Source organism: Orcinus orca, chromosome 20, assembly GCF_937001465.1.
Source record: "Orcinus orca chromosome 20, mOrcOrc1.1, whole genome shotgun sequence".
Lineage (NCBI taxonomy): Eukaryota > Metazoa > Chordata > Mammalia > Artiodactyla > Delphinidae > Orcinus > Orcinus orca.
The window spans coordinates 57240805-57265986 of NC_064578.1; the positions used below are offsets into that span (position 1 = coordinate 57240805).

The window sequence follows — 25182 nt, forward strand, 5'->3', positions numbered from 1 at the left end:
CTTAATTTCCAAGCACATCTTTAAACGTTTTCATTCACATCTTCTGTTACTAACGTCTGTCCTGTTTTATTTCATTCTCCGTTTTGTTTCATTCTATGCAAGTTAAAGAATTTTTTTGTGGTCCTATATCTTTAAATGTTTTCAATCACATCTTCTGTTTCTATTCTCTGTCCTGTTTTATTTCAGTCTCTGTTTTATTACAGTCTCTGTTTTATTACATTCTATGCAAGTTAGAGATTTTTTTTTTATGGTCCTATACATTGTCAGTTTTACCTATATTCAGTTTGTGCTAAAAAGCAAACATCCTGCAGTTGGTGTATGCAGTTCTATATGTATCTGTTAGGTCAGATTTATGCATTTTGGTGTATGAACCTAACAGAACATAACCAACGTTATTCCTGCCTTATAAAAATTAATTACTGAGATAACATTAAAATATTCTAATTTGTTTATAGATTTAACTCTTTATTCTTATAGTAAAATTGTTTTGTGTAAATTGAATTGATGTTTAATATTGTGTACAAATTTTAAAGTATAATGTCTTCCTGCTATTTTCTTCCTTGTATCTATTTTTCAGATACAAATACACATTTTTATGTTTTTGTTTAATAATTGTATATATTTTCCAAATTTTTATTTGCTTTATTTCTGTAACATATCTTCGAACTGTGACTTATAAACTGAATATTGCTGTATATTTTTCAACCCACTGAAAACTACTGACTACTAATTCAAACATTTATTCCATATACATTTCCTGTATGATGCATCTTCCTGTTGTGTGCTTATCTTTACTTCAGTTCTGTGTCTTATATACATTCTTTTAAAATTTTGTGTAGATTATTTACATTCTAAACTTCGCTTTTAGTTGGGAATGTATATACTCCTATTTTATTATTGCTTAAGCTAAAAATTATAATGTCTTTAACACAAAAAAGTATAGAGTTAATACCATTACCCTCCTTTTGCACGATGTAAGGGATATTATTGAGGATTGCATGGTAGGTTTTTTTGTTTGTTTTGTTTTGTTTTTTGCGGTACGCGGGCCTCTCTCTGTTGTGGCCTCTCCCGTTGTGGAGCACAGGCTCTGGACGCACAGGCTTAGCGGCCATGGCTCACGGGGCCAGCCGCTCCGCGGCATATAGGGATCTTCCCGGACAGGGGCACGAACCCGTGTCCCCTGCATCGGCAGGCGGACTCTCAACCACTGCACCACCAGGGAAGCCCCTGCATGGTAGTTTTATTGTTCTCAACAAGGAGATGTTTTTCATGTTTTACACAGATAATGAATCAATTGTATTGATTCACACGTGCATCCTTCTCTTGGATCTTCATTCCTTCTGTCACTGCAGACTTTTCACCTGGGATCACTTTCCTCTGGCCTTAAATTTAACCTTAGGATTCATTTTGTGTGGGTTAGTTTTCTATTATGATTCTCATATTTCGTGCTCTGTTTTGAAAAACACTTTTGTTGAGTATAGAAATCTGTGTTGGCGGTTATTTCTTCAGCACCTTCACATGTCCTTCCATTATGTCCCTGACCCCACTATATGTTAGGTGTGAGTGGAGACGATTTATTTTGTGTTGATAGTTTCCTGGTGTTAAGGAACAGTACTTGAACCTGATACAAAGAACAACACACCCTAGAAATTGTAACGGTGAGATGGGCTTAGTCATTAGATGGGGTTTTGAGTTGTTGGAATAATAAAAGGATGACAGTGTAGAATGCATAGGAGAAATAATATGTATCTGGTGACCAGGTTGATGGATTGTGACATAAACTGACTAGATGATTAACAACCCCACTTTTCTCTTTCTGGCTGCCTGGGAGGACAGCGTGTCTCCGCTTTCTTTACAGTTAACTTTGGGACCATGTGAATGAGACATGGCCAGTTGAATACAGGCAGAATTGATTGTGAATGTGTGTCTTAACTGTTCTTGCATTTGTGCACCATTCTGGGAATCTCCTCAGTGGTTCTAGATTTCACACCTCCCCAGGATTTAGTGCTCCATTGCGTACTGTAGGTTCAGGAGATGGGTTGATGGTGTTTTGATGAGGACAGGACCTGATGACCTGAAAAACCTCTAAGCTTCAAGCTGGGCCATCTCCTGATCACATATTTGTACCTGGGTCTACCTGTCCTGAAGGTCAAGGGGAGGACAGGAGAGGGAGAGGGAGGCCCCAGTTACTGTGAACTAGATGACATGTCATCTTATGTCACAAACATGAAACCATATCAGCTCCACTCCAGTTAGACCTGAGGACAGTTAGTCCTGATGTTCTGAAGATCTGAATCATGTGGCTTTATTTGTAATGATGCAACTCTTTGGGCATCATGCCTACCTGTAGTTTAAGAAGCCGTCCTGGACTTCCATGGTGGTCCAGTGGTTAGGACTCTGCGCTTCTAGTGCAGAGGGCTCGGCTTCAATCTCTGGTCGGGCAACAAAGATCCTGCATGGCACTCGGCATGGCAAAACAAACAAACAAACCCTTCCTGCGGTGCTCTTTAAGAAATAAATATGCCAAGTAGTACATACAAATGTATGATTTTATGTAAAGCGTTTAATCAATGCCTATGAGGCTACTTGCCACGTCAAAGAATCATTGCTTTTTCACAAATAACGCCAAGGATCCTGCAAAGAGGTATCCCTGACTTATCCTCCCAAGCCCTGTACGTGAAAGCATTGTGATGTTAATGCTAATGACAGTAATAATAATCGTTCTTATTTACTGAGCATGAACTATGAGATAGGCACTTTTTATGTAAATAACCACGAGGGACTTAGTATTTCCCATTCTAGTCACAGTAGAGCCATGGTTCTTAAACTTGAATGAGCGGTACCAGGATTCCTGAAAGCAGAGAGTGCTGAGCCCCGTCCCCAGGGTTTCTGATTCTCTAGGTCTGGGTAAGGCCCCAGAGCTTGCATTGCTAACAGGTTCCCAGGTCCTGCGGTGGCACGATTAGGGAGGGCGGGGCATTACCCCCAGGCCTACGGAAATCTGGGCACTTTTCTTTAAAAGGAAGCGAAGCCCCGCCCCACCCCGTATGAGGATTCCTGGAGCTAAATTATTTCCCAGTCTCTTCCCGCGGTGCCGCTGGGCCGTCGCCATGGAGAAGGGAAATGGCGCACGCGCGTGGGCACAGGCTGGGCGTTAACTACGTAACCCAAAAGTGGATGCCACCGGCGCTACCGCCCCCAGCCCTAGGCCAATCACGACCTAGGAGGGGGGCGTTTCCTTCGGCTTCGGGGCGGGACTTCCGGCCTCGCTGCTGGAGAACATCCGTCCGTGAGCGGGTGCTGGTTGGACGGCGGCCACGTGGACTCGAGCGTTGCACTGGGGCCGCATCTCTAGGGCAGGACGGGGAAGGAGAGCGAGGTGCCGGAGGCTATCTCCGCACCTTGTCCGAGCCGTGACGCCCCCAGCCCCGGCTCCTTCACTGTGACACTGTGTCCCCGTCCGTGGGACAGGCGACTTCGCGCCTCGTGTTTGCCAGGCCCTGCCGGGACCTCACGGTTTCCCGGGTCTTCTCACGCGCTCCGTTGACAGGGCCCCCGAAGGCGGCGGCCTGGGCCTTTCGAGCGTTTGACATTTCATAGCGAGATTCGGAGTGTGACACGCAGCCCGAGGTGACTCCGCCCTGGTCTCCCGCCTCTCAGGGCCCCATTCAGCCCACTGGGTCCTTTGGCGGTGGCAGGTGCAGCAGCACTGATGAATCCAGCGCAGGTGAGTGGAGGGTCACCCAGGGCCACACCCTCATGGTCCCCGCCCCTTGCGATAGCTGATGGTGTCCTGGGACTCTGCCTTTTCTTCTCCCAGTTCTTGGTCGTGGAGTCTCTGGAGGGAGTCACTTGTGGCGCAGGGTACTGAATTCAGACCAAGGATTTTATGCATAGTTTCCTCTACTGGCAACCAAGGGAGTAAATATCAGAACGGTGTCCTAGTGCATGTGCAAATACTCGGTGAGACTGAGTTGGGAGTGATCAGGGAACAGAGCAGCCGGGCAGAAGTCAGGCCTGGAATGGCAGCCCGAGGAGCTAGACCTCCCTTCTGAAAGTTTGGACAGAAGGTGGAGGTGATTTAACACATAATTCATTGGAAAGCTTTCCTCTGGCTGCACAGTGGAGACTGTGGAAGTGAGGGAGGAGGCAGGGAGACCGGGGAGGAGGGTGAACAGACAGCCTTAAGGCCCAAGTCCTGGGGGCTTGTGGGGGAAGATTGAGCCTAAGTGTAGTTGTGCCTCGGGGGTAGGCTCTGGATGACACCAGGAGGACTGGCTGGCAGGAGAGTGTTTGAGGTCTGTCATGCCATACTCAGCTGAGATAGTATTTTGTCTGCCCGCGTGCCTGGTTTTGCTCTGGGCTGGACACAGTAATCAGAGGGACATGAGGAGAGAGCAGGCACTAGTGGTGCCAAGCCTGGCATCGCCTCTGAGCTGGGAGGCCGGGGAGGAGAGGGACGGGGTGGGGGGATTAGGTGAGTGGGTAGACTGGGGAGTCCTGTTGTCCGTGAGCTCAACTGTCCCCATCGTGGCAGGGCTGTGTGACCTTCGAGGATGTGTTCGTGTACTTCTCCCGGGAGGAGTGGGAGCTCCTTGAGGAAGCTCAGAGACTCCTGTACCGTGATGTGATGCTGGAGAACTTTGCACTTGTGTCATCACTGGGTAAGTCTCTGTTTTAGTTATGTGTTGCTACATGGCAAATTACTCCAAAGCTAAGTGCATTGGAAAGACAAACGTTTATCTCACAGTTGGTTTCGGTCAGGAATCAGGCATATCCTGCTTGGATACCCCTAGCTCAGGGTCTTTCATGACCTTGCTGGCAAGCTGCCCAGGGCTGCCATCTGATCTGAAAGCTCACCTGGTTAGACTAGTCATTTCCTTGTTGGCTGCTAGCCAGAACCCTCCCACAGTTTCTTGCCATGTTGTCTTCTCCATAACCAGGTCACAACAAGGCAGCTGATAGCCATGATAATGAGCAAGAAACAGCATCCAAGATAGAAACTGGTATTTTTATCACCTAATCTCGCAAGTGCCATCTCATCGTTTTTGCCATATTCTATTCATTAGAAAGTAATTTTTAGGTCCAGCCAACACTCAGCAGGAGGGAGTTAACAAGGACATGATTCCCAGTTTCCTGGGCTGGCTTTTGTTTTTCTCAAGGGGCAGTTCTGTCTCACAGTTCTGTCACGGCACGGCTTCTTTCCTTGGTTCCCTGGGGTAAGTAGTGTGAGTATCAGGGCTGGGCGATGTGCACCACCAACCTGTACTGCCCCAAAGCTTTGAGATGAAGAATTTGGGGGTGAGAAGTCTTGCAGTCTTCCCCTCTGCCCCAGAGATTCCAGATGGCCTGGCCGCTCCTTGGCTAGGTGTCTGTCCAAATCCCTGGCCCAAGTTCTGCCTCCTTCCTCTAATTTTCCAAGGTCTGACATGGAATTGCAGGCACTGATATGGTTACTCCTTGTGGTGAACACTGAGCTCTTCCTGTAAGCCCTCTTCCAAGATTCTTTTTTTTTAGTATTTAATTATCTTCTCTGCGGAGAGTGTCTCCCTAGGTCAGTGCTGACCACTCACCAGCTCTTCCTTCCCATCAGGACTTGCGGTTTCCAGGTCTCATGGAGCCACCCAGCTGGAGCCAGAGGGGAGCCCAGGGTGCCTGAGAAGGTAGACGTGGCTCCAGTCACAGCAGAGAAGACCTGGAGGAGGCCTAGGCCTGGTGAGCAGAAGGTGCAGGAATCAGGGCTGGCTTCACTTTATTTTATTTTATTATTTATTTATTTATATATTTAGAAATTTATTTATTTTATTTATTTATTTTTGGCTGTGTTGGGTTTGTTGCTGTGGCGAGCAGGGGCTACTCTTCCTTGCGGTGCATGGGCTTCTCCTTGCAGTGGCTTCTCTTGCTGTGGAGCACAGACTTCAGTAGTTGCAGCATGTGGGCTCAGTAGCTGTGACTCGTGGGCTCTAGAGTGCAGGCTCAGTAGTTGTGGTGCACAGGCTTAGTTGCTCCGCGGCATGTGGGATCTTCCCGGACCAGGGCTCAAACCTGTGTCCCCTTCACTGGCAGGCAGATTCTTAACCACTGTGCCACCAGGGAAGCCCAGGGCTGGCTTCACTTTATACCAGCACTTTGTGCCACGTCTACTAGTGTTTAGTTGGCAACACCAGTGGCGAAACTTATCCCACTTTTCCTTCCCCAATTTTGATGCCTTGCTCATTTGTCACTTTTACTCTGACCTTAGGTACCTGTTAGTCCCACCCCCCTTTCTAGTCGCACATCTTATCTGCTCTTCTCTTGCTGCTCCATGCGGAACTCTACAGCACTGGGTTTCTTTTAACGTGTCACGAGATGTGCACATATCCTTAAATTTTCCTTGAACACTAAATGTTCTATCTGGCCAGATTTTTCTGGTCCTGGCTAGACCCTTTTTCATAGCACTCACCTGTCACAAGGAACCAGGAGCCTTGCTGGGAGATCATTTGCAAAGTGTCATTCAGAGAGCATGCCTCTCTTGCTCACACTGTATCCCATCCTGGTATCCTCTCCTGCAAGGTTTCCTTCATTCTTTTTTTTTCTTTTTTGCGGTAGGCGGGCCTCTCATTGTTGTGGTCTCTCCCATTGCGGAGCACAGGCTCTGGACACGCAGGCCCAGCGGCCATGGCTCACGGGTCCAGCCGCTCCGTGGCATGTGGGATCTTCCCAGACTGGGACACAAACCCATGTCCCCTGCATCGGCAGGTGGACTCAGCCACTGCGCCACCAGGGAAACCTGTCCTTCATTCTTTAAGCTTTAGAGGCCCACAGCACACAGCAGCCCTTCCTCATCCTGATTCTGGGTCCCCTATGATGCCCATAATCCCATAGACTAGTTGCCAGTTGTATCAGACACATATTTGTTACTGGATGCCATTTGCTACCAACTGAACATGGACTTCACCAGCATTCATCTTTTTTCAGGTTGTTGGCATGGAGTGGAGGATGTGGCTGCACTTTCTGAGCAGGGAGTTTCTGTGAGAGTGTCACACATGAGAACTCCCAAGGCAGATCCTTCCACCCGAAAGGCTCACCCCTGTGACATGTGTGGCCCAGTCTTGAAAGACATTTTTGCACCTGGCTGAGCCACAGGGAACACCATCTGGGCAGCACTCATACTCCCAACATGTGAATCATGGAGGAGAGACTTTTTGTATAGTTTAAACCTTGACTGAATGCAGAAGCAGTGGAGTCGAGTCTTCAGAAGAGAAAATCCAGGCCTCGTTTGTGAAGTGCTGCAGATCCAGTGTATCAGAGAAGGCCTTCACTTGCAGGGAGGGTCAGAAGAACTTCTTGGCCAGCACCTTGCCCCTCACAGTGGGGAGAAGCCACACCGGAGTTTTGGGAGCTTATTCTCTGCTGTCCTCACTAATAGGCCGTTTTGGGTATTGGATTCCCGTTAGGCCAGAAGGCACAACCTCAGGCCATAAAGCTTCTTAGCTGCCCTCATGGAGGGAATGTTGCTCCAGGGTCATTTGATTCTTTAACTCTCTGTTGGGGGCAAACCAGGAAACAGTGAGGGCCATTAGAACTGCAGGAAGAACCCAGGGACAGTTTCCCACAAGGAGAGTTTTCTGCGGAGGATGAGCTCTGAACACAATGGTGTGAGGACAGATGATAATCTGCACTCAGGAGTTTTACTAGAGCAATCCTCCGGGAGATGCTTTTCATGAACAGAACTCAACATGGACCAGGTAAAACTTCCATGATCTACGCAGGGAAGAATCTCTGCAAGTGGAAGAAATGTGGGAAATGGTTTAACAAACGTTGACGTGCCTTTCTCAAGAGGGCAGACCTCGGTCAACTCATGAGGATTTATGCTTAGCAGAACCACGTGACTGCTTCCACTGTGGGAAGGCCTTCAACTGCAGGTCAGAGCTCATGCAGCTACAACAGATTCACACTGAGGAGAAGCCTTATGAATGCAAAGAATGTGGGAAAGTCTCTTGTGTCAGGTCTGTTTTTATCCCAAATAATATTTCCCACTCCAGAAAAAGTCACTTCGAATGCAAAGTATGCGGGTAAACCCTTTTTGACAGCTGTTTTTTTCACTCATCATGTGAGGGTTCTCACAGGAGAGGATCCCTGAGTGCAATGAATGTGGAAAGGCCTTCATTCACCCTTTTCTATCTGGCCTAATAGGATCCACAATGGACAGAAACCCTTTGAGTGTAAGAATATCAGAGAGCCTTTCACAACAGCTCTTCCCTGACTCAACACATGAAGCATCACACTGAGGAGAAACCCCATGAATATAGTGAATGTGGACAGTCCTTCAGCCTTCGTTCATCCTTCACCAAGCCTCGAAGTATTCATTCTGGGGAGAAACCATATGAGCGTAAGAGATGGGGGAAAGCCTTTCACAAGTGGACTTATTGTGATATCAGAGAACTCATACTGGGGAAAGACCTTTCGAATGTAACTCCTAAGGAAAATCATCTGACCAGAGGAAACGTCTTACTCTGAGAAATTATACCAAAGAGAAACCATGTAAGTGTCATTGCTGTGAGAAAATCTTCTGAGGCCAATCATCACTTATTATCATCTAAAGAGTCATACTGGAAATGGACCCATCCTAGGACTTTGCACCTGAGAATTTATAAAGGAGAGAGAACCAGTGACTATTGTGCAATTTCAAAAATCTTCAGCTATAGCTCTACCCTTAGTATACACTGAAAAAGCAACCACAGGAATATTTAAAAGACAAAAACAAGGGAGGAAGAAGAAAAGAAGTAGATGTAACAGGAAAATATATTTATGACTTCTTTCCAGTTTTCCTGACAAACTTGTGACAATTTATTGGTTGTTTTTTGTTGTTATTGGGTGGCAGGGGAGGAGCAGTGTTTGAGAGGTAAACACCTAAATTACTACATATGCACTGTCTGCCATGCCATGCCAGGAGAGCTGGAGAGCTGGACACTTGAGAACAGCCCTGCAAATATTTATTTGTTACAAAATATTGTCTTATGTGAAGCCTTGAATTATAAAGCATTTAAAACTTAAAAGAAATTAGGATACTAAGAATGTTGTTTAAAATTAGATCTAAGGAGATAAGGACACACTTATGAATGGGTACATTTTAGTGTACCGCTTAAAACCATTTAAGGCTTCATTTTCATTTTTTAATTTATTCATTAATTATTGAGATATAATTGACATAACGGTGTGTAAGTTTAAGAATGTACAACATATTTAATTCGATACATTTATATTGCAGTATGAGTGCCATTGTAGCCTTAGCCTCTGTTGTGCCACAGAAGTATCATTTCTTCTAGTGGTGGGAACAAATAAGATCTTGTCTCTTGGCAAGTTTAATGTTTATAATGCTGTTTTGTTGTCTGTAATCCTGTACTTTATATTACATCTCCAGGAATTATTAGTTGTAAGTAGGTACCCTTAAACATCATCACCTCTCCCATCCCCTCACCCACCTCCAGCCTTTGGTAAACGTCATTCTACTGTTTTCCAGTTCAGTTTTTGGTTTTGTTTTGTCTTTTTAGATTCCACATATAAGGGATATTGTACGGTATTTGTCTTTCTCTGTCTGACATATCTCACTTAGCATAACATCCTCAAGGTCCATCTGTGTTGTCGAAAATGGCAGAATTTCCTTTTTTCTCAAGGCTGAGTAGTAGTATTCCATTGTAGGTATATATACATTTTTATCCATTCATCCATTGATGGACACTTAGGTTGTTTCCATATCCCAGCTATTGTGAACTACAATAAACATGGAAGTGCATATATCTCTTTAAAAACCTGTTTTTATTTCCTTCAGAGTTTGGAGTTGGGATTGATTGGGGTTGCAGCCTGTCTCCACCATGCCTATCCCCAACCACATGACCTTGGTCTTGTCACTTATCCTCGGGGTTCAGTGTTCTTGTGTGTAAAATGGGAAGATGGACATTGAACTAAAGCTTAGGAAGCAAATTAGAAAGAAGGAAGAGCTTGATGTGGAGACCCCTGAATGATGCAGGACCCCCAGGCAGGGTTGGAGTCGCAGAAGAACATCTCCAGCAAAGGTAACAGGTGTCAACACAGACTGACAAGAGCATTGTCTGGTGCAGGAACCAGTTGACAGTCACTGCAGCCGTAGAGGGGAGAGGGGTGGGCAGTGAGAGCAGGGCAGGGAGAGATGAGTTGGGTTTTGTACTCGTGCAGTTTGAGATGCGTGTTAGACATCTAAGAGGAAATGTCGATCTAGTTGGATGTGCAGTCTGGAGTTTGGGGGTCATTCGAGTCTGCAGATATGTGGTGCTAGTGCGTCCAGCACCAGGAACGTGTCTGACACCTGTGGTGGAGCAGTGAGGTTTATTGGTGTGCTGCAGTGTGGGTTACCACACCGTGGGAAATGTGGGGCCCTCAGTATGTAGGTGTTAGGACATTTTCTAGGCTCTGGGCTTGTGTTCAGTGATTTGGAGAAGAGTTTAAGGAAATGGAGCTTTGGTCTGAACTGGATGCTGTCAGGAAACGGAGTTGGTTTTATGATCAGATATCCTGAAATTTGTTATTTACAAGGCAGGGGAAGGCAGCGGCACTAAAGCAGCAGCTACTGGAAGATGCAGCTGTCACTCATGTTACCCAGGAGAGGGGGCTATCTGCTTGTTTGCACAGGACTCTGGTTGTCTGTGCTCAGATATGATGATAGGGTGGTTTTGTCATTGTCTCATTTCATCATGGTCACTGAGTGGCCCTGACTGATGTTGGTGTTCTGTGAACTTGTTTATATTGTAAAAAATAGTAAATAAAAACCTAGGTTAAATAGAGTCAGGAGGGAATTCCCTGGCGGTCCAGTGGTTAAGACTCGGCGCTTTCACTGCCAGGGCCCAGGTTCCATCCCTGGTCTGGGAACTAAGATCTCACAAGCCATGTGGCACAGCCAAAAAAAATAATAATAATAAAATAAAACATTAAAAAAAAAAAAAAGGAGGCCAGCAGGGGAAACTCTCACACCCTGCAACTGACAGCAGAGCTCAACAGGAAGAAGAAAGACTCCTCCTCTTTCTTGGCAAGGACTCAGCCAGTGAAAAGCCCTCGACTCTTTCTTTACTACAGCCCTCTTAATTTACTTTTTACCTCTATAAAAGTGTTCTACCTTTGCTGTGCAGGTCCTTGCCTGGTGGCTCGCCATGGTTGCAGACTCCGAGTTACAATTCTCAGCTGACCCTGAGTAAGCCAATCTTTGCTGGAGCAATATATGGCAGTCTTTCTTTTAGGTGAACAATATTCAACAGGAGAAACCCAGAGTTCAGAGGTGAGTGCCAGACCACCAGCCTGGCCCCCAGGATCCCCCTGAACTCTGCTTTCCCCCTTCCAGTCATAACCCCTTCCATGGCATATAATTTAAACCTGTAATACAGATCAGCACCACACACAGAGTTCTAGGCAGAGGGAACATCCTGTGCAGTGATGGGGGTGTGGGAGTGATCCTGGGGCACTTGAGAAAGTGAAAGTTCAGTGTAGGGAACTCTGAGGCCAGGGCCTGGGGATTGGTCAGAGAGGCCTCTCAGAGCAGGTGAATTCTGAGTTGGGACAAGCTGAGGGCACAGATATCCCAGCAGACACCCTGTTCCAGGAGTGCCCAACTGCTTGCAGAGCCTGAGTGGCACTAAGAGGTCCCCTTATGGTGACTGGGCTAGGGCAGAACAAGGGACATGGGGTCAGCATAGGCACCTAGAGGGAGGCACACGCAGGGCACACCCAGACACGCCGTGGGACATGTATAGACCAGGAGTGGACTCTACAGGACCATCACACATAGGACTCCCCAAAAATGAATCGGCAGATGTGCACAGACACATATGTGGGACACAAAATCCTATGCAGATGCACACACAAATTCCCACCAGGACACAAACAGAATAGAGAGGATATATTTATATTAACTAAAGACACACACATGAAAACAGACACAGACACCCAGACACGTGTGCACACAAATCCCATACATAACAAGAACGGTGCTCACAGGGACATGCATGGGCAAAAGGCAGATGCACCCATTGGCACAAACATGTACGTGCAGACACGGGCACAGGCATGCAGAAAGAGTATGGAGACACAGAGAAAGAAACTCCTAGACACACAGAAAGACTACACAGGAGATCACAGGGACAGCCGAAACAGGTACATTGAGAGAGGGCTCCATGTACAGAGCCAAAGGTAGACACCTTTGCACAGCCATGTTGACAGAAGCAGATGTACAAATGGTCATACATAAATAGGTATAGCCATCCAGAGAGACATACAAGAGCTCACTCGGTCACATACCCAATTACACAGGCGTTCCCAAATGCAGATAATCAGATCTGTACACATAGGAATGTGATAATAAATGTTTAACACCTGCTCTTAAGAAGAAAGTGCACAGATTACATAAATTCATTACAAACTTTACAGATATAAAGGATGCATAGCACACAATTTACAAATGATGATAATATATCAACAGTCTGTACTGCAAATTCCACATGCCAATTAATTCTCACAGTGCTTTCATTAATTTCAGTTTTAACTCTTATGTGTCAAGATTACCATTAAATTTCAACATATGTATATATTATAACCAAGCAACTCCAATTCTAAGCGTATACCCATTAGAAATTAGGGCATTTTTTTTCTCCAAAATATATATACATGAAGCTTTATAACAACTTTATTGATAACAGCCAAGAGGTTGAAACAACTCACTCAACCATAAATGGGAACATGCTTAAACAAATTATGATCTGGTCACATGAATGAGGGTGTAAGAGTGTAGAATGTAGAAGATGAATAAAAAATGGGTGTCTGGTGATCAAATCAAGGATTGTGCTAGAAACTGGCTAGTCATTCACCAATACTGTTTTCTCCTCCTGGACACCTAAGAGGACAGTCATGTCCCAGCTTCCCTTATTTAATTTGGGACCATGCAAATAAATTTTGGCCAATGGAAATGGCCAGGAGTGATTGTGAATAATGTGTCTTCAGTTTATCTTCTCATTTATGTTCCTTCCTGGGGTTGCCTCTTTGGACCTCACTGTTTCCAGTTTTCACACCTCCCCACGAATTATTGCTCCTTTGGGAGCTGAAGAGAAGGAGGACCAGACCTGGTGACCTTGAGCCACTAGATATCAGACTGGACCATGTCATGATCATACATTTGTACCTAGGTCTGCCTGCCCTGAGAGTTAGAGGGGAAGGCAAGAGGAGTTTGAGTCTTTGTTCTTGTGAATTAGACATGAACTATGATGTCATCTTATGAAGTATACCATGATATGAAACTGTGTTAACTCCACTGCCCACTTAAGCCTAAGAGCAATTAGTCTTCATAGTTCTAATTTGAATCATACGGTCTGTAAAAATGCATCCCTTTGACAAGACTTCTTCATCTAATGTTTAAAGAAAAAAGTAGAATGAACCTACAGGTATACAGGTGTGCTCTATGCAAAATTTTTACCATTATCTATAACGCTACTTGCTGACTCAGGGAGTGATTGTATTTTCTGTTTTAAAAAACGTGATCAGTGATTCTGCAAAGAGAGGCCTCTGACAACCTCTTATAGCTGTATATGTGAGAAACTTGTGGAGATGATGAATAATAACAATAAATAGCTTGTGTATATTTAGCAGCAGGCCTTGTGCTAAGCATGTTTCATCTCACTTCCCATGAGGTAGGTTGTAGTATTTTTCCATTTTAGTTGTCGTACTTTGGGGGAGGGAGGTGGTCATGACTTTTAATAAGAGCTCCCACCTCCGGGGGGTTTCTGTGTCGGAAGGTGTAGGTTGGATCCGAGAACTTGCATTTTCAGTAAGTTCACAAGTGCTGCTAACCCAATTTTGGGTAGCAAGGAATAGGAGGACCATATGTTACTACCCGAATACCGCAGGAGGGATATTAATTATTCAATTATTTTTTTGGCCGGCCCGCGCGGTTTGCGGGATCTTAGTTCCCCCGACCAGGGGTCAAACTCACGCCCCCGAACTGGAAACGTGGAGCCCTAACCACTGGAGGGCCAGGGAATTCCCTTCATCGTTCAATTTAAATCTCAGTCCCCAAAACTCGGAGGTGAAGCAGTTCTCCCAGGATGAAAGAATGGTCCACCTGCTGGAGACGGCGGAGGACCCGGCTTTGTCACAGGTGACCACGGAAATCTGGACGCGTCGCCTTTAAGAAGAGCTCTGGCCCTCCACGACCCAATTCCTCCCCGACCTTTCTCCCTCTACCTGCCTCCGGGGAGAGCCGGAAAAGTACCCCTTACCTGCTTGGATGGAGGACACAAATTCCTTTACCCATAAGTCTGTGCCCGACGCATCCGTGCTGCGCCAATGACAGTCCGGAAGATGGGCGTTTCCTGACGCCCCTGCCGGCAGAGGCGGGACTTCCGGCGTCGCGGCCGTGACGTCTTTTGCTTGCGCCAGGGCTGTCTAGAGTGGCTGTGGAGGCTGGGAGGCCTGGCTGGGGTCCGCCTTCCGTGCGGCTCTTCGGAAGCTAACCGGGAAGGACAGTAGAAAGGATAGGACCTCCCTCCGCCCCGTTGTTAGGATCCATGGTCCCCGTCGTGTTACGGGCCGCCTTGCGCGGAGGTGTCAGCCGGGGCTGCGCTCTTCCCGAGGTCTTCGCACCCGCCCTCCGTCCTCGTCCGCTTCCAGAGACGGCACCCTGAGCCTGAGCGCCTTTCTACAAGGGGGAGCCTGGGGCTCTGAATGCGATAGTCGTCCCGAGGCCACTTCGCCCAGTGTGGGGTGGGCGTTCGGCTGCTCCCGCAGAGCCCGCTCCAGTCGCCAGTTTCTCGACCCGGTTCTGCTCAGAGGATCCCATGGCGGCCGCGACGCTTATGGACCGGGCTCAGGTGAGTGGAGGGTCCCTCGAGCCCTCACCGCTTCAGGTGTAAGGGATAGTGTGTTCTAGGGCTTTCAGCACTTCGCCTTCATCGCTCCCTTTTCTTGAGTATAAAGGCGGTGAAGGGCGGTCCTTGACGGTGGATATGTGGCGAGTTTCCCATTCCCAGTGTTGATGGGGTGAGGCGTGAAATGGTTTCCAAGGCCCAGGAGCCAACTGGTACGAACAGTTGGAGGTGAGAATGAATTAGGAGTGTTCAGGAAACCGCAGGTCTCTGTTACGTTTGTTGAGAATAGAGAGCAGGCAGTCAGGGATCAGGCCTGGAATGGCAGCCTGAGGAGCTCGGCCTCTTTTCTATGGTGGCGGGAGCCATAGAAAGTTTGTAACAGAGAAGGGAGGTGATCTGACATAGGTGTTAACAGGCTTCCTCTTGTAGCAGAGTGGAAAGATTGAGGAAGCCTGAGAGTGGGCAGGGAGACCAGGATGGAGTCTACTGCAGTAGTCCAGGTGAGTGTTGATGGTGGGTGGACCAGAGTGGTGGCAGTGGAGGTTAGAGAGGTGTATGGATTTTGTATATGTTTTTAAACTAGGGTCGTTGGAGATTTTCTGATGAGACATAGTGAGATACTGGGACTCTTCACCTGTCCCTCTCCCTGCACTTGAGTCTGGGGGCCTTAAAGGAGGGGTCCTTTCTAGCCCAGTATCCTGAATCTAAGCTAACAGTTATATGAAGAGGTTCCTGCTTCTGGTAGCCAATGGGATGAGGACTGGAAGGGTGTATTAGACCCAGGAACAGCATGTGTAAATGCTTGGAGGTAAGATTGAGTTGGGAGTCCTCAAGGAACCACAGGTCTTCATTATGTCTGTTGGGAAAAGGGCCAGGAGTCAGGCAAGAATGGCAGGCTGAGGAGCTGGGTTTCTATTCTGATGGTGTTGAAAAACATTGACGATTTGGAGCAGAAGAGAGACGCTCTGAATCGGATCTTAACAGGCTCCCTCTGGCTGCTGTCTAATTGAGAATGGAGTGTGGGCATGAGGGAGGAGCTTACTGCAATAGTCCACATAAGTGTTGATGGTGGCAAAGAAAGTGGAAACTGGGTCCTGAGGACTTGGCATCGTGCTCAGGCACCTGGGTGGCAGTGGTGCCTGTCATAAAAGACATGAGTACTTCCTGGATACTGTATGCAGAGTGGCTTCAGGAGTGGGGGTTGCCTTGGAGGTGCATATGTTGTGGATCAGAAGTTTGTCAGTATTAATGGGGTGTGGTCCCAGATATGAGGAAAGTGTGGTTCAGAGTGACACATGTTGGGAGGAGTGTGACCTGATGGCCTTAGTTGTTTCTGGGAGGCATGTTCTTGAGGATGCCAGCAGGAGAGTGTTTTGTGCCCTTCATGCAAGACCCATAGCTTATATAATATATATCTGCCCACCTGCCTGGTTCTGCTCTGGGCTGCACACAGTGATCAGAGGGACAGGAGAGAGCAGGCAATAGTTGTGTCAAGGCCTAGTATCGCCTCTGAATTGGGAGGCTGGGGAGGACCGGGGTGGGATAGGTTAATGGGTAGACTGGGGAGTCCTGTTGTCCGTGGGCTCAATTGTCCCCATCGTGGCAGGGCTGTGTGACCTTCGAGGATGTGTTCGTGTACTTCTCCCGGGAAGAGTGGGAGCTCCTTGAGGAAGCTCAGAGACTCCTGTACCGTGATGTGATGCTGGAGAACTTTGCACTTGTGGCCTCGCTGGGTAAGTCCCTGTTTCAGTTATCTATTGGTACATGGCAAATTACTCCAAAAGTTAGTGACTTAAAACAATTAAAATGCGTTATGTAACTTTCAGTGTATCAGGAACCTCGCTCGTCACAGCTTACCTGGGTGCTTTTGGCTCAGGGTCTCTAATGAGGTTTCAGTCAAGCTGTCAGCCAAACCTGTGTTCTCATCTGAAGGCCATTCTCAGGAAGAATCCACTTACAAATTCACTCATGTTTTGTGTTTCCAAGATGTAGTTTCTTGCGGCTTGTTGAACTGTGAGAATTAGTTCCAACTGGCTGTTGGTCAAAGGCCTCCCTCCGTTCCTTGTCATGGTGGCCTTTCTGTAGTGCACCTCATAACATGTAGTGCACCTCATAACGTGCCTTCTCTGAGCAAGTGTGCGAGAGAGAATGTCCAGGATGATGACTGGTCTTTTTCTAACCTGACTTGGAGAAAATGATCCCATCATTTTTGCCCTATTCAAATGGGTCAATCAGTCCCGCCTATGGTCAAGGGAAGCGGCCTACACAGGGGCGGGAATACTGGGAGGTAGGCATTCTTGGGGGCCATTGGAGAGGCTGCCTTCCACAGGCCCTCATGCCCGCTCCAGTGTCCTTGGGGTTTGCTTTTTCCCCACTTCCCTTGGGGCAGGTCTTTCGGTCCAGCCAGATCAGTGACTCTTCTCCTTCCCTTCTTTGGTTCCCAGAGTAGGCACTGTGGGTGCCGAGGCTGGGCCGTGTGTGGTGTCCCCTCCCTCGCTGAGCAGTCCCAACACCTCTGCCCAAAGTCTTTCAGGATCAGGTTAGGAGTTCAGGGCTCTTTCAGTCTGCTTCACAGATTCTGCCTCGGTTGGGCACTTCCAGATCCATGATGCCTCTGCGTCCATATTCTGCCCCTGTCCTCTGGCTGAGATTTCCTGGGGCATGACTATGCCAGGAATTGTAGGTACTGACATGGTCACTGCTTGTGGCAGACACAGGGATGTTCCGCCAAATCCTCCTTCGGGTTTTTCTCTCTCTCCTTTTTTAAAAACATATTCTCTTCTTCTCTGTGGAATGGGTCTACCTGGGCCACCCATCTGCCCTATGATTTTTTTACAACTTCCATCTTCCTGATCACATGTAGTTTTCCAGTTGGAGAGGGACAGGAAGCCCCGGGTTCCTGACAGGGAGCCTTGACTCCAGCCACAGTGAGAGAGGCCAGAGAGGGCCTGTCCCTGCTGCATGGGAGCTGAAAGAGAGCGATCTTAGGGCTGGGTTCATATCGTACCATCAACCTGCTTTGTGTTCACCAGTGTTTTCTTGCCAAGGCACATAGCAGTACCTCACTTCTCCCTTTCCTTCCCCGTTCTTGGCACTTGACATTTCTGTCTTCCATCCCTTGGCTGTTTCCCCACCTCTCTGGCCTCCATGTCTCTCACTCATTCTCCGTCCGCAGTGCTCAGCAACACTGGCTACTATAATGTGTCATGAGTTGTGCACATATCCATATGTAGTCCTTAAGAACCAGCTACTTACTTGCAATCAGATTTTCCTGGGCCTGGACACAGCTTTCTGCACAGAGCTCACCTGACACCAGCAGCCGAGGCCCTGCTGAAACGCTTTTGTAGAGGAGTGAGTTGGAGACCTCGCCTCTACTTCCAGTACTGTCCAACATCATTGTGTCTTTACCCATCGTTAGAGTTCCTTCATACTGTGATCTTTAGAGGCACATGACTGACAGTGAGCCCTTCCTGATCCTGGCTCCCTCATCCTGCCAAAAGCCAGTGGACTCATTCATTGGTGTGTCACACATACCTATGTGATGGAGTTGCTGCTTCCCACCAAAGTCAACATGTCCTTCACTAGAATTTCTTTGATTTCAGGTTGTTGGTGTGAAGCAGACAATGAGGAGGCCCCTTCTGAGCAGAGCGTTTTTGTAGAAGGAGTGTCAGAGGTCAGGACTCCTGAGTCATGTCCATTTATCCAGAAAGCCCAGCCGTGTGAGATATGTGACCCACTCTTGAAAGACATTTTGCACCTGGCTGAACACCAGGGATCATGCCCTGCACAGAAACTGTACACATGTGACCCCTGTGGGCAAGGATTCCTGTTCAGTGAAAACTTTTATCAGCACCAGAAGCAATATAGTGGGAAGAATCCTGTCAGAAGGGGTGATGATGGGGCCTCACTTGTGAAGAGCTGTGCTGTCCACATGTTAGGGAGACCTTTTACTTGCAGGGAGGAAGGGATGGACTTGCCAGGTAGCTCTGACCTGTTCCAGTACCAAAGCACTTACAATGGAATGAGTCCATGCAAAAAGGCTGAGTTCATGGAGCCTTTTCCACAAAGCTCCAGACTCGGGCGACACCAGGGAGACCATGATGAACTGATGCTTCTCAATTGCAGTGACAATGGGAAAACGTTCCTGAACACCTTCACTCTCCTTGACAACCAGATAACTCAGGCTGAAGTGCGAGCTTTTAGGTGCCTACCATGTGGAAATCTGTCCAAGGAGAAATCAGTTCTTATTCATCACACAAAAATTCATAGTGGAGAAACATCACATGTGTGTAAGGAATGTGGAAAGGCCTTCATTCACCTGTCCCACCTAAAAACCCACCAGAAATTTCACAATGGGAAAAGACAATATACATGCAGTGAATGTGGGAAGGCCTTCAGCCGCAAAGACACGCTTGTACAACACCAGAGAGTCCACACTGGAGAAAGGTCTTATGACTGCAGCGAATGTGGAAAAGCCTACAGCAGAAGCTCCCACCTTGTTCAGCACCAGAGAATTCACACCGGAGAAAGGCCTTATAAGTGCACTGAATGTGGAAAAGCCTTTAGCCGTAAAGACACACTTGTTCAGCACCAGAGATTTCATACTGGAGAAAGGCCTTATGAGTGCAGTGAATGTGGGAAATTCTTTAGCCAAAGCTCTCACCTTATTGAGCACTGGAGAATTCACACTGGGGCAAGGCCTTACGAGTGCATAGAATGTGGAAAATTCTTTAGCCATAACTCCAGCCTCATTAAACATAGGAGAGTCCACACAGGAGCAAGGTCTTATGTGTGTGGCAAATGTGGGAAGGCTTTTGGCTGCAAAGACACACTTGTTCAGCACCAGATAATTCACACTGGAGCAAGGCCTTATGAGTGCAGTGAGTGTGGAAAGGCCTTCAGCCGTAAAGACACGCTTGTACAGCACCGGAAAATCCACACCGGAGAAAGGCCTTATGAGTGTGGCGAATGTGGAAAATTCTTTAGCCATAGCTCCAACCTCATTGTGCATCAGAGAATTCACACTGGAGCGAAGCCTTATGAGTGCAGTGAATGTGGGAAATGCTTTAGCCACAACTCTAGCCTCATTCTACACCAGAGGGTTCACAGTGGAGCAAGGCCTTATGTGTGTAGTGAATGTGGGAAAGCCTACATTAGTAGCTCCCATCTTGTTCAGCACAAGAAAGTCCACACTGGAGCGAGGCCTTATGAGTGCAGTGAATGTGGGAAATTCTTTAGCCGCAATTCTAGCCTCATCCTTCACCAGAGGGTTCACACTGGAGAGAAGCCTTACGTGTGCAGTGAATGTGGGAAAGCCTATAGCAGAAGCTCCCATCTTGTTCGGCACCAGAAAGTTCACACTGGCGAAGGGCCTCATGAATGCAACAGTTTTGATGGCCCTTTAGCTGCATCTGTTACACTTGTTTAGCAGCCAGAAGGTTCACGCTAGAGAAAGGCCTTATGAATGAAGAAAATGTGCTGTATCCTTGTTCAAGGTATTAGGACTCACACCAGAGAAGAGCTCTGTGAGTGCCCTTTGTGAGGGAGCCAGCAGGTCAACCTTGTACAATCGTACATCCACCCCGGGGAGATTCCCGATAAGTACCACATAGGTGAGAAGCTCTCATGAGGTGCATTGCACTTCCTCAACTGTCCAGGGCTCTTGACAGTTATATCACTGCCAGTGCCTGTGGTGGAAGCCATCTCATTGGTGTTAAGTTTCCACAGTGTCTGTCAGTTACTCCAATATGCTCAGGAAAGGTGGAGCCCTGTGCTGTCTCTCCTGATCCCTCTAGGGGATTGTGAATGTTCTGAGTGCACAGAAGGTCCTCATTTCCTTCCCCATGACTGGGTACTGAGTGACCATGATCTAGCTCTGGCCGAAAGGACCAGAGTCTACTGGGGATTTCCAGACAAGATTTCACTTCTTCCTGGACAATGTTGACTGTCACATGATAGCTGTGACTTACTTATCTTGCTCCCAAGTCACCCAACTTTGGAACTCCCTGTCTGTGCTACTCTAGTTTGTGCAGTGATAAAGGCCTGCTGTGGCAGTCTTTACTCACGGGAGGTCAGTTCACTGTGTCTAATGGATTGAGAAAAAATTGGGTTTTACTGACATGAAGGGAGGAACACCTTATGTTGACACCAATGTTATGTGCCTCAGAAGGGACAGCAGGGTGGTAGAGAACAGCTCTCAGTCTAGTCTGGCCTAGTTTGCATTGTTGCCCAAGGCTTGCTAGAAAAGTCTGAAGAGCTTTGTGCACCTAATCCTGTGGCTTAGAAGTCAGGATTTCCTGTGAGCCCAGAGTTCATTCTGAGGAGGGCACAGTTGGTGTGGAAATCTCCAGTGCTTGTGGAAGCAACATGAATTGGGTCCTTTGTTCCTAGGGAATATCCCATATTCCCCAGCACTTTTGAGGGATTTCTGTCTCCTGGACCTGTACAGGAGCCAGTCCCTGACGTCCAGAATCTCATAGGCAAGTATCATTGACTGGAAGGCTTTAGCCCTTTAGGGCAAGGTAGGAATCATAGTTGGTACAGAAACACTGATATAATGGAGTGGGGATGACTGTGGCTAGTGAGAGGATGTGTGTCTATTCTAACAGTGGCATCTATAAACATCCATGTGATTTTGGCTGTATGGCATGAAAGTACAGAAATTCTCAGGACCTTCAGCCGTCTGAGTCTCCTGCGGCCAATGCACTGTTACAGTAAATAATCTAAAGATTTGTGGATTCCTGTACCTCCCTGGGCTGTTGATGTTATGGCCATCACTGCACAGGCAGGAACCCCAGCACTGATGAGAGATCCAGGGATCAGGCTTCTCTGACCCAGCCAACATTTCTAGTGACTGAAGTGGACGTGGACTTCATTGCTGATACTGAGGCAGGGCTCATCCCCCTAAACTGTGGAGAGAGGGATATGCTAGAACCAGAACAGTTGGCAGATGTGACTTTCCAAGAGGAATGGTAAATATGGATTTTCATAGGGAACATTTAGTTCTTAACATCTTCATTAAGGTATGGTGACATGAAATAAACTGAATATGTAAAGTGTAAAACGTGTTATGTTTCACCATGTGTAAATACTGATGAGACCACACCATCAAGATAATGGAGATATCCCACACAACCAAAAGATTCCTTGTATCCCTTTATAATCCTTTCCTCCCAGTCCTTTCTGGCCCCCTTTCCCACAGTTCACAAGTAATAGCAAGCATTTTCTAGAATTTCATATAAATAGAATCATGGTATATACTTTCTGGGGAGTGGGGACTCTGACATTTTTCACTAACTGTAACTATTTTGAGATTAAGCCATCGTGTTGCATGTATTGTTCATTTGTATTGTTGAGTATTATTCCATTGTATGGATATACTACAATTGGTTTTTTATCCATTTGCCTGTTAGTGGATGTTTGGGTTATTTCCAGCGTTTGGCTGTTACAAATAAAGCTGCTGTGAAGATTTGCTTATAAGTTATCACTGAATAACATTCCATTGTATGGATGTAACAGTTTGCTTATCCATTCACTGGCTGAAGGACATCTTGATTGCTTCCAAGTTTTGGCAGTTATGAATAAACCTGCAATATGCATTGTGTGTAGGAGGACATAAGTTTGTAGACCTCAGATTTCAGTTTGTTTGGTTTCAAGCCAAGGCATGATTTGCTGGGTCATATAGTAAGAGTATATTTAGTTTTGTAAGAAACTGTCTTCCAAAGTGGCTGTATCATTTTGTATTCCCATGAGCAGTAGGTGAGAGTTCTGTTGCTCCATGTCCCTGTCAGCATTTGGTGTTGTCAGTGTTTTCGATTTTTGCCATTCACATAGGTGTGTAGTAACAGTATGTTTTTGTTGCTTTAATTTGCAATTCCCTAACGACATATGACGAATATCTTTCAATATTCTTTTAACAGTGTCTTTTGCAAAGCAGAACTTTTAAATTTTAGTCAAGTCCAAAATACTCGGTTTTTCTTTCATGGATTGTGGTTTGGTGTTGTATCTAAAAACTCATTGCCAAACCCAAGGTCTTCATTGTCTCCTGTGTTATCTTCTAGGTATTCTATAGTTTTTGTTTTTGTTTTTGTTTGTTTTTTTGTGGTACGCGGGCCTCTCACCACTGTGGCCTTTCCCGTTGTGGAGCACAGGCTCCGGACACGCAGGCTTAGCGGCCATGGCTCACAGGCCCAGCCGCTCCGCAGCATGTGGGATCTTCCTGGACCGGGGCACGAACCCGTGTCCCCTGCATCGGCAGGCGGACTCTCAACCACTGTGTCACCAGGGAAGCCCTATTCTATAGTTTTGTATTTAGGTTTATTATCCATTTTGTGAAAATATTTGTGAAAGGTGTAAGATCTGTGTCTGGGTCACTTTTTTAAAGCCCTATGTGTTGAAAAGACTATCCTTTCTCCATTCCTTTGCCTTTGCTCCCTTTTCAAAGATCACTTGACTGTATTAGCATGGATGTATTTCTAGACTCTCTGTTCCAGTTTTCTCCATTTATTGTGATAATCATCGTGTGGCTTTGGGGGTTTTTTTGTTGTCTTTTATTTTATTTATATGGTTTATTCCGTTAATTGATATCCAAATGTTAAGCCAACCTTGCCTTTCCTGGGACAAATCCCACTGGATCATGTTGTATAATCCTTTGTATATGTTGCCAAGACAGTTTTCTGATACTTTGTTAATGTATTTTACATCTATATAGATGAACAATAATGAGTTTGTATATTTGTTTTCTTCTGATACCTCTGTATCACAGGGTTCCCCAACCCCCGGGCCGTGGACTGGTACCAGTCCGTGGCCTATTAGGATCCGGGCTGCACCACAGGAGGCGAGCTGCGGGAGGGCACCCGGGGAGCGAAGCTTCACCTGCTGCTCCCCATGGCTCGTGTTACCACCTGAACCACCACCCCCCCCCCAACAACCCTCCCACCTGGTCCATTGGAAAATTGTCTTCTTCAAAACGAGTCTCTGGTGCCAAAATGTTTGGGGACTGCTGCTGTATCACAGTAATTCTGATCTCATAGAATAAGTTGGGAAGTGTTTCCTCCTCTTTTCTGGAAGAGTTTTTGAAGGATCAGTGATATTTCTTTTTTAAATGCTTGCTGGAATTCCTTAGTGAAGGCACCTGAGCCTGGAATTTTCTTGTGGGAAGATTTTCAATAAAAACTACTTTGTATAGTCCTATATACATTCTCTACTTATGTCAGATTTGATCATTGGTGTCTTCTAGGAATTTGTCCATTTTAACTTAATTGTCTAATTTGGGAGGAATAGGATTGTTTATAATATTACCTTATGATACTTTTAATTTCTGTAGTGTCTTCATTCCTGACTTTGTTAGTTTGTTGCCTTCTTTTTTTGTGAGCCAACTTAGAGTTTTGTCAATTTTGTTGATCTTTTGAAACAACCAACATTTTTTCTTTCATCGATTTTTAAAAAAATTTTTTCTGTTTCCTGTTTCAGTGTTTTGTTCTATTCTTTATTATTTCCTTTCTTATGCTTGCTTTGGGATTAGTTTGGTCTTATTTTCCAGGTTTCTTAATATGGAATATTAGGTTATTGACATCATTCTTCTTCTGCAATAAGCTTTTCTTTTTTTAATTTTTTTTGGCTGCATTGAGTTTTTGTTGCTGTGCGTGGGCTTTCTCTGGTTGCAGCGAGCGAAGGCTACTCTTCATTGCGGTGTGCGGGCTTCTCACTATGGTGGCTTCTCTTGTTGCAGAGCATGGGCTCTAGGTGTGCGGGCTTCAGTAGTTGCAGCATGCAGGCTCTAGAGCACAGATTCAGTAGTTGTGGCGCACGGGCTTAGTTGCTCTGTGGCATGTGGGATCTTCCCAGACCAGGGCTCGTACCTGGGTCCCCTGCATTGGCAGGTGGATTCTCAACCACTGGACCACCAGGGAAGCCCTGTAATAAGCTTTTTAAAGCTATAATTTCCCTCTAATCATTTAATTTAGTTGTAGCATAGCAATTTTTTGTACATAACATTTTTATCTTCATCTAGTTCAAAATATTTATGTTTGTAACATTTTCCCTGTAATTTCTTCTTTTACCTATAGGATTTTGACAGTTTAATAACTTTTTCTATTAAATTTGCAGGGATGGTATCACAGAGCGGGAAGAATGCTTTTGCTTTTTCAGTCAATGGCTTTTTTCAGTCAATGCTTTTTCAGTCAATGGCTTTTTCAGTTGAAATGGGGAAAATCTGTGGGTTATTTGAAATACCTTCCACTCTTAGGAAGAGGTTGAACTAAGCTGTTGGTGTTTAATGGAGAAAAAATAGCAACCATACCTACCAGGAATTGATGAGGAT

The 25182-nt window shown here is 46.3% G+C and overlaps 1 protein-coding gene across 2 annotated transcripts; it reads left to right on the forward strand.

Annotated features, from left to right (window-relative positions):
• The first annotated feature begins 3192 nt into the window (after positions 1 to 3192).
• On the forward strand, positions 3193 to 24053 carry ZNF304 (zinc finger protein 304). Of its 2 annotated transcripts, none has more exons than XM_049703256.1 (3): positions 3193 to 3727; positions 16468 to 16594; positions 18464 to 24053. In XM_049703256.1, exons 1-3 carry the CDS (start codon positions 3713 to 3715, stop codon positions 20287 to 20289), a joined length of 1968 nt encoding a protein of 655 aa, XP_049559213.1. In that variant the 5' UTR covers positions 3193 to 3712; the 3' UTR covers positions 20290 to 24053. The 2 variants fall into 2 exon arrangements, with proteins under 2 accessions (XP_049559213.1, XP_004283305.2); XM_004283257.3 differs by lacking the exon at positions 3193 to 3727 and adding an exon at positions 14426 to 14864.
• Positions 24054 to 25182: the final 1129 nt, after the last annotated feature.